Source organism: Salmo salar, chromosome 27, assembly GCF_965601325.2.
Source record: "Salmo salar chromosome 27, fSalSal1, whole genome shotgun sequence".
Taxonomy (NCBI): Eukaryota; Metazoa; Chordata; class Actinopteri; order Salmoniformes; family Salmonidae; genus Salmo; species Salmo salar.
In genome coordinates this window covers 9,457,501-9,472,046 of record NC_138317.1, presented here as the reverse complement: position 1 = coordinate 9,472,046, position 14,546 = coordinate 9,457,501, and the positions used below count along the sequence as shown (strand labels likewise).

General features: G+C 42.8%; 1 protein-coding gene across 4 annotated transcripts in view; it reads left to right on the top strand.

Annotated features, from left to right (window-relative positions):
• The first annotated feature begins 10,786 nt into the window (after nucleotides 1-10,786).
• The window catches only part of LOC106588479 (transcription factor AP-2-epsilon), an 11,100-nt gene continuing 7,340 nt past the window's right edge, over nucleotides 10,787-14,546 (top strand). The window contains exons 1-2 of one of the 4 annotated variants that reach the window (XM_014177565.3): nucleotides 10,787-10,962; nucleotides 13,323-13,766. In XM_014177565.3, coding sequence (XP_014033040.1) covers nucleotides 10,918-10,962; nucleotides 13,323-13,766 — 489 coding nt within the window. In that variant the 5' untranslated portion in view covers nucleotides 10,787-10,917. Of the gene's footprint in view, nucleotides 10,963-11,692; nucleotides 11,952-13,322; nucleotides 13,779-14,546 lie in introns of those variants that run through there. The other 3 variants (XM_014177564.3, XM_014177567.3, XM_014177566.3) reach the window with 3 other exon arrangements.

Genomic DNA, 14,546 nt, shown 5'->3' with positions numbered 1-14,546 from the left:
ATGGCGAGATCATGGAAGGGGCAGTCCTACCCCGGGAGGAAGAGCAGCTCCGTCTTGCCGAGGTTCAGCTTGAGCTGGTGATCCGTCATCCACACTGATATGTCTGACAGACATGCAGAGATGCGATTCGCCGCCTGGTTATCAGAAGGGGGAAAGTAGAAGATTAATTGTGTGTCGTCTGCATAGCAATGATAGGAGAGACCATGTGAGGATATGACAGAGCCAAGTGACTTGGTGTATAGCGAGAATAGGAGAGGGCCTAGAACAGAGCCCTGGGGGACACCAGTGGTGAGAGCGCATGGTGCGGAGACAGATTCTCGCCACGCCACCTGGTAGGAGCGACCTGTCAGGTAGGACGCAATCCAAGCGTGGGCCGCGCCGGAGATGCCCAACTCGGAGAGGGTGGAGAGGAGGATCTGATGGTTCACAGTATCAAAGGCAGCAGATAGGTCTAGAAGGATGAGAGCAGAGGAGAGAGAGTTAGCTTTAGCAGTGCAGAGAGCCTCCGTGACACAGAGAAGAGCAGTCTCAGTTGAATGCCCAGTCTTGAAACCTGACTGATTAGGATCAAGAAGGTCATTCTGAGAGAGATAGCAGGAGAGCTGGCCAAGGACGGCACGTTCAAGAGTTTTGGAGAGAAAAGAAAGAAGGGATACTGGTATGTAGTTGTTGACATCGGAGGGATCGAGTGTAGGTTTTTTCAGAAGGGGTGCAACTCTCGCTCTCTTGAAGACGGAAGGGACGTAGCCAGCGGTCAAGGATGAGTTGATGAGCGAGGTGAGGAAGGGGAGAAGGTCTCCGGAAATGGTCTGGAGAAGAGAGGAGGGGATAGGGTCAAGTGGGCAGGTTGTTGGGCGGCCGGCCGTCACAAGACGCGAGATTTCATCTGGAGAGAGAGGGGAGAAAGAGGTCAAAGCACAGGGTAGGGCAGTGTGAGCAGGACCAGCGGTGTCGTTTGACTTAGCAAACGAGGATCGGATATCGTCAACCTTCTTTTCAAAATGGTTGACGAAGTCATCCGCAGAGAGGGAGGAGGGGGGGGGGGAGGGGGAGGAGGATTCAGGAGGGAGGAGAAGGTAGCAAAGAGCTTCCTAGGGTTAGAGGCAGATGCTTGGAATTTAGAGTGGTAGAAAGTGGCTTTAGCAGCAGAGACAGAAGAGGAGAATGTAGAGAGGAGTGAGTGAAAGGATGCCAGGTCCGCAGGGAGGCGAGTTTTCCTCCATTTCCGCTCGGCTGCCCGGAGCCTTGTTCTGTGAGCTTGTAGTGAGTCGTCGAGCCACGGAGCAGGAGGGGAGGACCGAGCCGGCCTGGAGGATAGGGGACAGAGAAAATCAAAGGATGCAGAAAGGGAGGAGAGGGGGGTTGAGGAGGCAGAATCAGGAGATAGGTTTGAGCAGAGGGAAGAGATGATAGGATGGAAGAGGAGAGAGTAGCGGGAGAGAGAGCGCGAAGGTTGGGACGGCGCAATACCATCCGAGTAGGGGCAGAGTGAGAAGTGTTGGATGAGAGCAAGAGGGAAAAGGATACAAGGTAGTGGTCGGAGATTTGGAGGGGAGTTGCAATGAGATTAGTGGAAGAACAGCATCTAGTAAAGATGAGGTCAAGCGTATTGCCTTGTATGGGTATGCAAAGTAGGTCAACTTTGAGCACATTTACGTTGTGGCATTCAGGTCCAAACAGTAACTATCTGAGCACTTCTACAATGGGCAAATATATATTGACGGTTTCGTTCAAATCAAAGGGGGTGCTGTCAAAAAGTGATTGAATTCAAATGGATTTACCCAATACAGTAGTGTATACATTATAACACACTATTTCAGCTTTGTTCATAGAGTACTCAGTACTCATGACTTGCAAGAGAAGGCTAACTGATTCTGAAACAAACTTTTAAATCTCTTTCCCCAGGTTGATCCGAGTCGTTACGGCGACCCCTTCATTTTCACCACAATCCGTTCCCTCTGCGCCTGGCTCGCAGAAGAGACTTCCTGTTTTAAGGAGGAAGTGGCCGCCCTCTTGCCCTTCCTGATGGGCTACACTAGAAGCCATCTGCAGAGAGAGTCAGGACCAGGCTCTTTCCAATTGGATGTCAGAGATGTCTGTACATGACTGCTCACAGGGAGGGGCTTGGACTGGCAAAGATACTCCTAAGCAGTGTTGCCAACTTAGCGACTTTGTCGCTATATTTAGCGAGTATTCAGACCCCTCTAGCGACACATTTTCAAAAAATTGACTAGCGACAAATCTTGTGACTTTTTATGGTGTTATTGGAGACTTTGAGACTGACGTGAAAGCACGCACGCCCCACCCCCGTCCCAAAGCACTCACAGGTGGCCAAGTCCTCGCGCAGCAGTCCCTCCCAGCTGCAGTCAGAGCAGGAGATGTTCACCCCTCTGCGTCCAGACTGCAAATGAATCGCGCATGCGGGAATCCGCCGCTGGCTGATCCCGTCCTGGCTTACATTCAGGGCGGGATGTAAATGTAAAATGTTCTTTGTCTAAAATAAATCATTGCATTTGACTCACACAGCCTCAGTCACTTACTCACCTTGTCCACTGTGTGTGTGCCACTCTGTGACATAAGCTAAACATCTAGCTGGCTAGCTCATCAGGTCTCAGTCTAAACTGTACACTCAAAAATACAGAAAGGAGTGGGAATCAAACCCTGAATTCAAAAGCTGGTTGAAGCCGTTTATTGGAGATGATACACGGGCATACTGCCTGTATTGTAAGGCTGATTTCTACGCCAGACTTAGTGATGTAAAAAAAACACATGACAACTCAAAAACATACTCAAAAGGCAAAGCCTGATAACAGTTCCACCCAAAGCAAGCTGCAATTTATGGTTAAAAAAAATTACTCTGCATTAATGCCAATGCCACCATGGCATTAGCTATCGCTGAACACTGTTCCATGCTGGCATGTGATCACATTGGAGAAGCATGTAGAGCTGCTTTCTCAGACTCCACTGCTGCTACCCACTTCAAAATGCACAGGACAAAGTGCACAGACATGATTAATGGTGTTCTAGCACCATACTTTCTGAAAAAGTTGGTCGCAGATGTGGGTGACCAGCGTTTCAGCCTCCTCCTCGATGAGTCCACGGATGTAAGTGTTTCTAAGTACCTGGGGGTTGTGATAAGGTACTTTAGTGACACCAAGCAGACAATTGTATCAACATTTCTGGGGCTTATTGAGGTGGAGGGAGGAGATGCCAAATCTATAGCCCGTTCTGTTATGGCTTTCCTCGAGAAGTGTTGTCTTAAAAAAGAGAAACTCCTGGGGATAGAGACCGACAATGCCTCTGTTATGATGGGGATTAACAATGGGGTCCATAAAGTGCTGAAGGAGGAGTATGGCCTCAAATATCTGGTTCTTATTCGCTGTGAGCACCACTCTCTGCAGCTTGCTGTAAGTCATGCTTACAATGACACCATTGGAGTACTTGGTACGAGAGACTTATAACTGGTTTTCAGTGTCTCCAAAGCGCAGGGAGGCCTACAAGGACATATATGAGACCATCAACTGTGGAGAGAAACCTTTACAGATAACCAAGGTGGGTGCCACATGTTGGCTCTCCATTGAACCCGCGGTTTCACGCATTTTGGACCAGTGGGAGGAGCTTAGGCTGCATTTCACAGTCACCAAGTCCAGTGAACACTGCTACATGGCTGAGGTTTTATACTCCATGCACAGTGATCCTCAAAAACATATTGTATCTGACTTTTTTGACGTCAGTGCTGGGTGAGGTACAGTTGGCCATCAAGGCTTTTGAGGGAGAGCAAGTAGATCCTCTTAAGCTACTTGACAGCTTGGTTAGCCTGATCAAGTCTGTGAGGAGCAGGGTGCTGAATCCACTGGCAAATGTTGATGTACTCAAAGGGCCAATAGATGGATACATCAGTCCCAAACCGTACCTTGGTTACCTTTTTGAGTCAAAGGCAGCTGAGCTCCACCTTGCGCCTGAGGATGAAAACAATGTCCGAAAGCGGTGTGTAGCCTTCACCATCTCCCTCACTAATGAGTTGAGGGTGAGACTGCTGGACGACATCGAAGCATTGCAGTACATGTCAGTTTTCAATGTGGAGGAAACTCTAAAGCACAATAAGAGCCCTGGAGAAATAGAAAAAAAAGCCAAGCTCCTCGGCTACTCCCCTGCAGAGATAGACAAGATTGTCCAGCAATGGCGTGCCATCCATCTTAGTAAATGGAATGAGACAAAAAACACACTGGGCTTCTGGAGTGAGATTTGGAAGTTCAGGGATGCAGCTGATATCAACTTGCCATGGCTGCTGTGTCTGTGTTGTCCTTGCCACACTCAAATGCTGAAGTCCAGAGAGTATTCAGCCAGATGAGTTTGGTAAAAAGCAAACTTAGAAATCAGATGTCCTTGTAGACCCTTAACTCCATCCTGTACATTCGATATGGACTGAAGCTGTCTGGTGAGGCTTGCTATGAGCACCAGCTGCCTGATAATGTTTTGCAGCTTTTTGCCACATCAGCTGCTTACTCATTTAAGTCAGCTCCCTCAGTTGCTGAACCTGCCATAGAGAGCCTTGACCAAAATGACGATGACCCACTCTTTCTGTGAGCCAGCACAGCCTGTGTGTGTGTGGAGGGGGGTCGGGGGGAAAAAAAAGGTTTTACCTGAATAAGTTTCTCACATTGCCATTGACAGTTTTTTCTATTGTCTCTTTTTGGTCCATTTAGATTGTTAATGTAGATTGTATACAAAAAAATGTCAAAAATGTTATGGTTAAAAATGTTCATGTTTTACTGTGACTTGTTGTAGGCTCCTAAGTGGACCATAAGGTTAAAAACCAAACCAAATTAAGAACACTAAACTAAAAAACAAAAAAATAGAATAAAAAATAAAATAAAAAACTAAGTAACTCCACCAGAGTGTCTCTTTTGGGTCACTTTTGCCGGTCCCAAGCCCGGATAAAGGAGGAGGGTTGGAATTGTGACATAAAAAAAAACAAGAATCGACAGAAGAAAGTTCATTTGTAGTTCTAAACATATCTAGGGTGGTTTTTTTACTCACTTTTTGTCTCTCCCACGACGTTATTCCTCTCTCCTACAGCGTCCATCACAATTACATGCACGTGGCCAATTATGCAAATTAGGTGATGCCGTCATTTAGCGACTTTTAGGACAGCCAATAGCTACTTTCCTTACTGAGGAGTTGGCAACACTGCTCCTAACGTAGGTTGACTGAACACAAAGGAAGGGGACTCTGATTCCTAAAATTGCTCCTGATAACTCCATGCTGGGTTTAGTGAACGCTGTCCTGACAGTCCCAAGCTGTGTGTATTGATCAGGAGTTGACTGCATTTAGGAAACAGGATCTTATGGCACAGCCTCCCTCCATCTCTCTTTTTTCCTGTCTAGGTATCTCGTCACTGCTCTATGCCACCTCTCTACAGAGGACGCCCCAAGGAAGGTGTTAATCAACCTGTACACCCTGGCCCTCCTCGTGAACTTCCTAACCCAGGAATGGGGCGACCTGCGGGGGAAAGGAAGGCAGCGTTAGCCCGGGAACCACAGTATGGAGCCAGTCTGCTTGGCCCTGCTCAACTTTGCTGTCGTGGAGCCGTAGTGAGTCAGGAACAAAATAAACACAACACACAGCTGTCCTTGTAGAGACCCAAATGCGCACGTATATATTGTATATCGTATAAGTGTGCATTTTGTAGAGACAGATGCACACACATATACGTGAAACAAACACGTATAGCATAGTTTCATTGACAGACATGGAGTGATACTGGTGACTAGGTGGGATGGATTTGTACACACCAAAAGTGGGGTCGTTTTGTGTTGTTGACTAAGAAAGATTATGAAAATGTATCTCGCCCTCTGTCAGTAGTAAATCGTTCACTAACTGCAAGTTCACATTAGGTAGCAAAAGATTACTATTTAAATTGTGTGACAGAATCTGTAGTGTGTGTTATTTATGCACAATCTTGTTGTCTCTCAGGAAGGACCCTTGTTGCGGAAGCCTTGAGTCACTATTGAGTGAAGCACTTCCTGTTCTCCTGCACAAACCCCGCCTCTTGATCCTGGCGGCCAGTCTTTGTACTCTAGGGCTCATGATTGCCAGGCTTAAACCGGCTCCTAAAGGTGAGTTACGTGGCTTTGTTTTTAGATGAATGAATAGGCAAATTTGTCTTTCTGTTTTTTTTTGCATTCGTATAAATGTATGCCAAATACATTCCCTTGAACTTCATTGAAGCCTGTCTTCATATTTCTTCTACCATTTTCCAGCTCTGGTTGAAGCAGGCCAGAGGCGGTTCTTCTCCTCAGCCCTGTGGTTCCTCCGTGGTGCCCTGGACTCCAGCTCAGGCCTGGGCCCAGTTCGGGTGAGCCCTGCCCTGAGAGGAGTGGTGGGAGGAGGCAGGGGAGCTGTGGAGGCATGGGCAAGGGCAATCTGAGGAAATCCCCTACCACAAACTGATGCACTTGTGTAATTAATGGTCATGAAGATGAGGGCCAGGAGTTTTTCCTGAGCAGACCGCATATCCTGACCTGGAAAAACTCCTGGCCCTTCAGCATCTAGAGACTAAGACAAAATGGCAGAATATATCAGTGTGTTCAGTAACGGGTTGTATTTGCATTGTCATGCGCTTCCTGATAAACATTTGTTGTTTGTTAGATGGTATGACTGTATATAAGCAGTCTGTTACATGTATGAAAGTAAGTGAAGCATAAAATAAATAGTTATTTTGATAAATATTTCAACTTAAATGTTGATTTTCAACAGAGACATGATAGTATGTGCACATTCAAAGCTGTCCTGCTTACTACTGAAATTAAAAACACTTGCATAACACCTATGTTCTTCCTGTTTTCTGAAACGAGTGATGCGATTTATGAACTATCTTTACACTACTATGCTAATGTAATTGGTATAGTAACTATACTGAACAAAAATATAAAGGCAACATGCAACAATGTGAAAGATTTTACTGAGTTACAGTTCATATAAAGAAATCAGACATTTCAAATAAATTCATTAGGCCCTAACCTATGGATTTCACATGACTGGGCAGGGGTGCAGCCTTGGGAGGGCATAGGTCTACCCACATGGGAGCCAGCCAATGAGAATGAGTTTTTCCTCACAAGGTCTCTATTACAGACAGAAATACTCCTCAGCATGTGGTCTGCAGTTGTGAGGCCAGTTGGACGTACTGACAAATTCTCTAAACGGTGGAGGTGGCTTATGGTAGAGAAATGAACATACAATTTTCTGGCAACAGCTCTGGTTGTCAGGGATTTCTTCGTCGTTTGACGATATGGCGAAATCATCGTTGGAAAATGAAGACCAATATGCAGCAGAGTTGAGATAGTTCATTTTGAACGTTTAATAAACTCAAAGATGAACATACAAAAATAACAAAACGAACTCACGATATACTGACAGTCCTGTTAGGCTCACAGACGCTAAACACGAAACAATCTCCCACAATTACACAGACAAACACACCCAACTGATATAGGACTTCCAATCAAAGGCAAGACCACACAGCTGCCTTCAATTGGAAGTCCACCCCAATTAACCAAACATAGACATACAACCAACTAGATCAACATAGAAATACGTAAACAAGGAACAGTGCTCAAAAACCCCGGAATACTTAAATCAAATGCCCTTTTTGAAAAAACACCACCCCGAACCACATAAACCAAATACCCTCTGCCACGTCCTGACCAAACTATAATAACAATTAACCCTTATACTGGCCAGGACGTGACACTGGTGGACATTCTTGCAGTCAACATGCTAATTGCACGCTCCCTCAAAACTCTGTAGCATTGTGTGGTAAAGATACCTTAATAGAAAATGATTCAAGTGAAAGTCACCCAGTAAAATACTACTTGAGTAAAAGTCTAAAAGTATTTGGTTTTAAATATACTTAACTATTAAAAGTCAATGGAATTGCTAAAATGTACATAAGTATCAAAAGTAAAAGTATTAACCATTTCAAATTCCTTATTTTAAGCAAACTAGGTGGATTGCTAGGGGCACACTCCAACACTCAGACATAATTTACAAATTAAGCATTTGTGTTTAGTGAGTCCGCCAGATCAGAGGCAGAAGGGATGACCAGGGGTTTTCTCTTGATAAGTGTTTGAATTGGAGCATTTTCCTGTCAAAATGCAACAAGTCCTTTTGGGTGTCAGGGAAAATCTATGGAGTACATTATTTTCTTTAGGAATGCAGTGAAGTAAAAGTAAAAGTCGGCAATAATATACATAGTAAAGTAAAGTACAGATACCCCCCAAAATACTTAAGTAGTACTTTAAAGTATTTTTATGTAAGTGCTTTACACAAGTGCACAATTTGAGATAAATAAGCCTTTTATGTGCATGGAACATTTCTGGGATCTTTTATTTCAGCTCATGAAACATATGACCAACAATTTACATGGATATTTGTATTATATTATATTTTTGTTCACTATACAGTACCAATCAAAAGTCAAGGGTTTTTCTTTGTTTTCACTATTTTCTACATTGTAGAATAATATTGAGGACATCAAAACTATGAAATAACACATGGAATCATGTAGTAACCAAAAAAATGTTAAACAAATCTAAATATATTTGAAATTCTTCAAAGTAGCCACCCTTTGCCTTGATGACAGCTTTGCACACTTGGCATTCTCTCAACCAGCTTCATGAGGTAGTCACCTGGAATGCATTTCAATTAACAGGTTTGCCTTGTTAAAAGTTAATTTGTGGAATCTCTTTCCTTCTTAATGCGTTTGAACCAATCAGTAGTGTTGTGACAAGGTAGGGGTGGCATACAGAAGACCAAGTCCATATTATGGTAAGAACAGCTCAAATAAGCGAAAAGAAACAACAGTCCATCATTACTTAAAGACATGAAGGTCAGTCAATCCAGAAAATGTTAAGAACTTTGAAAGTTTCTTCAAGTGCAGTTGCAAAAACTTCAAGAGCTATGATGAAACTAGCTCTCATGAGGACCGCCACAGGAAAGGAAGACCCAGAGTTACCTCTGCCGCAGAGGATAAGTTCATTAGAGTTACCAGCCTCAGAAATTGCAGCCCAAATAAATGCTTCACAGAGTTCAAGTAAGAGACACATCTCAACATCAACTGTTCAGAGGAAAATGCGTGAATCAGGCCTTCATGGTCAAATTGCTGCAAAGAAACCACTACTAAAGGACACCAATAATAAGAAGAGACTTACTTGGGCCAAGAAACACGAGCAATGGACATTAGACCGGTGGATACCTGTCCTTTGGTCTGATGAGTCCAAATTTGAGATATTTGGTTCCAACCGCCGTGTCTTTGTGAGACGCAGAGTAGGTGAATGGATGATCTCTGTATGTGTGGTTCCCACTGTGAATCATGGAGGAGGATGTGTGATGGTGTGGGGGTGCTTTGCTGGTGACACTGTGATTTATTTAGAATTCAAGGCACACTTAACCAGCATGGCTGCCACAGCATTCTGCAGTGATACGCCATCCCATCTGGTTTGCGATTTAGTGGCATTATCATTTGTTTTTCAACAGAACAATGACCCAACACACCTCCAGGCTGAGTAAGGGCTATTTGACCAAGAAGGAGAGTGATGGAGTGCTGCATCAGATGACCTGGCCTCCACAATCACCCGACCTCAACTCAATTGAGATGGTTTGGGATGAGTTGGAGTGCAGAGTGAAGGAAAAGCAGCCAACAAAGTGCTCAGCATATGTGGGAACTCCTTCAAGACTGCTGGAAAAGCATTCCAGGTGAAGCTGGTTGAGAGAATGCCAAGAATGTGCAAAGCTGTCATCAAGGCAAAGGGGTGGGCTACTTTGAAGAATATCAAATATCAAATATATTTTGATTTGTTTAACACTTTTTTGGTTACAACATGATTCCTTTTGTGTTATTTCATAGTGTTTCTACAATGTAGAAAATAGTAAAAAAAAATAAGAAAAACCCTGGAATGAGTAGCTGTGTCCAAACTTTTGACTGGTACTGTTTATGGTACTGTCGTTAAGGTAAACAAATATCTTTCCATGTCTCCATGCATGTTGCTTTTTCTACCACTAGATGGCATTCTGACCGCAGTGTGGCACTTCGGGTCATGGCAAATCCCAGAATTATGTATGGGTTACTTATTGAAGTTATTTTGACACTGATATATCAGTGTAACAATTGTTTTTTTGGCAGATGAGATTCACAATCCATAAAACTGAAATTATTTAGTTTTGACTTATTTTCTCCGAAATGTCAAGTTACCGTTGGCCTTTAGATTTTAACGCTGAATTTAACTTTCTTAATTTCTTTCTTACAAAAAGAGAACGTCACTGCATGACGATGATGTTTAATTTCCGATAAATGTAATTGATCAAAAAAATCTGCAGGGTCTCCAAATACCGGACAAAAGTGTTCAAATGATACAGTAGCAAGAAAGACACCAGTTGCCTGAAGTTGAGTGTGCATTTCTAATAATTCCTTTTGAATTGATATATCTATGAAAACACTTAATTAGAATAATTATTTGCCTGTAATTAATTCAAATCTGGTCACTATACAGTCATGCCTAATGGCATAATTGCACATTTCCGTACAACTTCATGGATTCGACTTGGTAAATCTGATTGTGTTATTATCATCTATACACGTTTCCTTTTGGCAGGAAACTCTCACCTTCTCTCAGACCCAATTTAGCAGCCCTATTGACTCCCCTCACCTCCCTCACCTCCCGCCCTTACACCCCTCCCCAAACTTCCGTATTTTGTCTCTGTGACTCATACAAAACTAGTGCTTCGCTACTCCAACTAACTCACTCTTCAGTCTACCTTCAGCTCGTCTCTATCCATCCTCCTGGTACCCGCTATAACCTCCCGCTCAAGCCTAACTCCAATCTCTGCAACCCGGCCGCCCTTCACAACAACGTCATCATGCTTTGGAAATCGCGAACGAAGACTGAGCCCTACTGTCTTCAGGTAACATTATTTGGCTATGCTTGAAGTTTATGGTAAACGAATTTGGAAAATAGTTTTCTCTCATGCTTTTACTGGTAGGGCTGCTTGTTATGAATATAATTTTTTTTAAATACTATGTGTAAAGTGGCAAGAACTAGTGTTCATTGATGCTATAATGAGTTTGAGGACCGATTTAGCAAATGGTAAGTTTTCCAATTTGGGTGTATGAAATGCTATAAATAACATTCACTCATTGTAGAAGACAGCACTCTTAAATTATTCAAAATTATGTAAATATATTTCAAAAACACTTTAAAAGTTGTTCTGAATTGTCTGTATCGTCTAACAACAAGTTGAACAAGATGGATAGCGTGCGTAATGGTTTGATTACGAGGCAGTTACAAAAAGAAGGCTGGATATAGATTCATAGCCTAGCAAGTAGGATATTTGATGCAGATTGCGTGCCAAAAATGATTTTAGGTTGTCTGGGGACAAGACCTCTCATTTGGCGTTTAAAACAGGAGGCAAATAATATGGGGGATGTTTGGCAAGTTGAATAACTACGTTTAACAGACGTCTAATCTAAAAAGAAAGGAAAGGTAGGTAAAATTATCAAACCAACATACATGTGGGAGAATGAATGAATGTCTGAATGAATATCTCTTTAAGAGAACTGGACCCCCCCACCCCTCCCTTCATTCTGTTGAGCGCGTTCAGAAACCTATAAGTAGCGTGCGCATGGGGAGAATTTAGGACACTTTCTGACAGCGTGTTGCAGAAGCATCCTTAAACCGCACGTGCTTGAGGGTTGACCCGTTGAGACATTTCTAAAAGCAAGAAGGGGAAAAAAAGAAAGCTTGAGCTACTTCCTGCATGGATCTTGTAGACAGATGAAAGTAGCTTGGATTATAACTATTTGGTGACGTAGCTAAGACATTGACGACATCCATATCCTAGACTGTGAATTGTGGTAACCAGAAGAGATGTTAGTCCACACATATTCGGCTATGGTGAGTCCCTGTACATTCAATACTACGCGCTAGTCTGCAGCCCAGATTAGGTCCTGTATTGGTCTTGTCATCTTCAATTTCTACAACTTTGTCTTGACTTGAGTGGGCACAGATACTTGACGTTAAGTTCGCACTAGCGGCGCCGCTATTGTCATTGTCAGCTGTCTGGATAGATCGGCTGTATGCGGCATGTCAGATGGAGGGAGAATCAGACCGCATCAAAGTGTCCGTAGAAATATTAATTTAAAGAGGGCCAACTAAACGGGGATGACACTTTGAGATGGTAGATAATAATCATGTTGAAAAGTCCCATTGCGTTTTGCTGTGGTGAGCATAATGAAAGTTGAAACTGCTAAACATCTGAAGGGTACAAGGCATACAGATGGTAGCCTGTATTAGTGTAGTTGCTATCAGTTATATGTTGACATTTATAATCGTATACATATTTTAAATGACCTTTTGCTTTTGCTTTTAAATCCCCCCTTTGTTCGTTTCTAAAAATGGACATTGTTCCAACAACAAAATTGATCCGAGTGACCCAGCTGTAGAAAAATCGATTTTTTTTTTAAACCAGGAAGTGCATGCATATGGAGAGGAATGTAGGGTACATGACAATTGGAGAATATTGCAAAGTGACTGCATTGATAATGGTATGTTATTACACTATTACATGATGACTCCCAAATTCATTCAGACAAAATGGCTAAAGAAGTTATGTTTAGGTTATATCGCTGTATATTTAACTTGAAAATATTTGCAATATTGTGTAAATATTTCATAGGCTCTTGTAGTCATAAATGTGTGCACATATTTTATCATATTGAGTGTTGTATTTCCTGGGGCAACATAATGCTGTAGCGCATTAGATACCTGTCCTTTGTTCTGTTGGGGTTCTCAGTGGCAATGACCTTTTTGACACTGACAGGCAGCGATGCCAGGGGCACCTGCCGCCTGTCTGCATGCAAATCAAACCCTCCGTTTGAGTTATTTGGACATTTTAGAATTAAATTGTTGAATATGAGGCTACACTTGTATTGTTTTGTGGTCAATATGTTAGACTAAGTTTTGTCCAGTTTTATAGAGGCTATCGAACTGATTTCAATTGTATTTCTAAGGTCCTTTTCTTTTTGTGTTATATTTCAATTTCGTTGCAGTTCAGTTAATCACCTGACACAATAATAACGAATTATAATGTGCTTATGATCAAGTTTAAGATACTATTTATAGTTTTGCAAAGATTATTTGAATCGAAAAAATAAATAAACTTGAATTATAGGCCTGACATTCGGTGCATTTAATCGACGCATTTGCATGTAATATAAAAAAAATTGTGGATTTACAAGCCTAACCAACTTTTTAATTTACGCACAGGACCGCGCCGACGGACTGACCGGCTCCTCGCCGAGTGGGCGACTGTCGCAACTCTCCTCGCTGAACCAGGCAGCTTACTCCTCGGCTCCCCCGCTCTGCCACACACCGGCCTCTGACTTCCAACCTCCGTACTTCCCCCCTCCATACCCACAGTCTTCGCTCTCATACTCCCAGAGCCAGGACTCTGCATACTCTCACTTATCGGACCCCTACAACTCCATCAACTCCATACATCAGCATCAGCAAGCGGCATGGCACTCGCAGAGATCGCGGTCGGACGAGGCGGGGCTATTGTCACAGTCACACCGGGCTTTAAGCCTCGACCCCCGTCGGGAGTACCCCGGTGTACCCCGGCTTCTCCACGGACTCGGGGAGGGTGCCGCAGCTCTAGGAGACGGTCCTCTTGGAATGCATATTGGACATCACGGACTGGAGGACATGCAGGTGGGTTTATTTGTGCGTGGACCTTTTTATTATTCCTTCTCTCATTCACAAACACTATATTGGTCGTGCGTAAAAGTCACCTTCCAGCGCATAGCCTAACCCATGCACCCATTATGTAGATAATTGCTGCATTAGTTTACTTTTTTTTAAATGGAATAATCTATAACAACTATTCTAATAATTGTGTGTATGGCAAGGATTCTTTCTGTCACTTTTCTTTTGTTACTGTGAGAGTCATTTTCTTTTGGTGCGTATTTTACGCAATCGTTTTTTTTTTCTTCCAAAGGACCCACCCTACCAAAATACCTAATTGTAAATGCAATTCATATTGTAAAACATTGCATATTTACCAACATTTGGACTAATAGTTGTCTCGAAGTGGTCTGCTGTCAAATTGAAATGACCTTGCTCTTCGCCCTGATCTTATTATGAGAGTATACGCACCGTTTTAACACTCTAACACTTTATTTTAACACTTTATACGCACAGTTTTAACACTTTAACACTATATTTAGAGACATATTTTCCTTGTAAATAGACTAGAAACGTGATGATTGCGTTTGATGGATACATGTTGGGCTGATCATGTTAAACGGAATTGGTCCACTAATTGCAGGGCCTTGCTTGTCTCGTTAGCTTCAAAATTATATTAGTTAAACCGAATCCCCAAAGTGTTGTTAAGGTAAATATAACGAGCAGAGATCAAACAATTACATCTGATAGCAACTAACAATTACATTATTAGACCTTGAATACATATAGTGTGATATGTTTAACTAT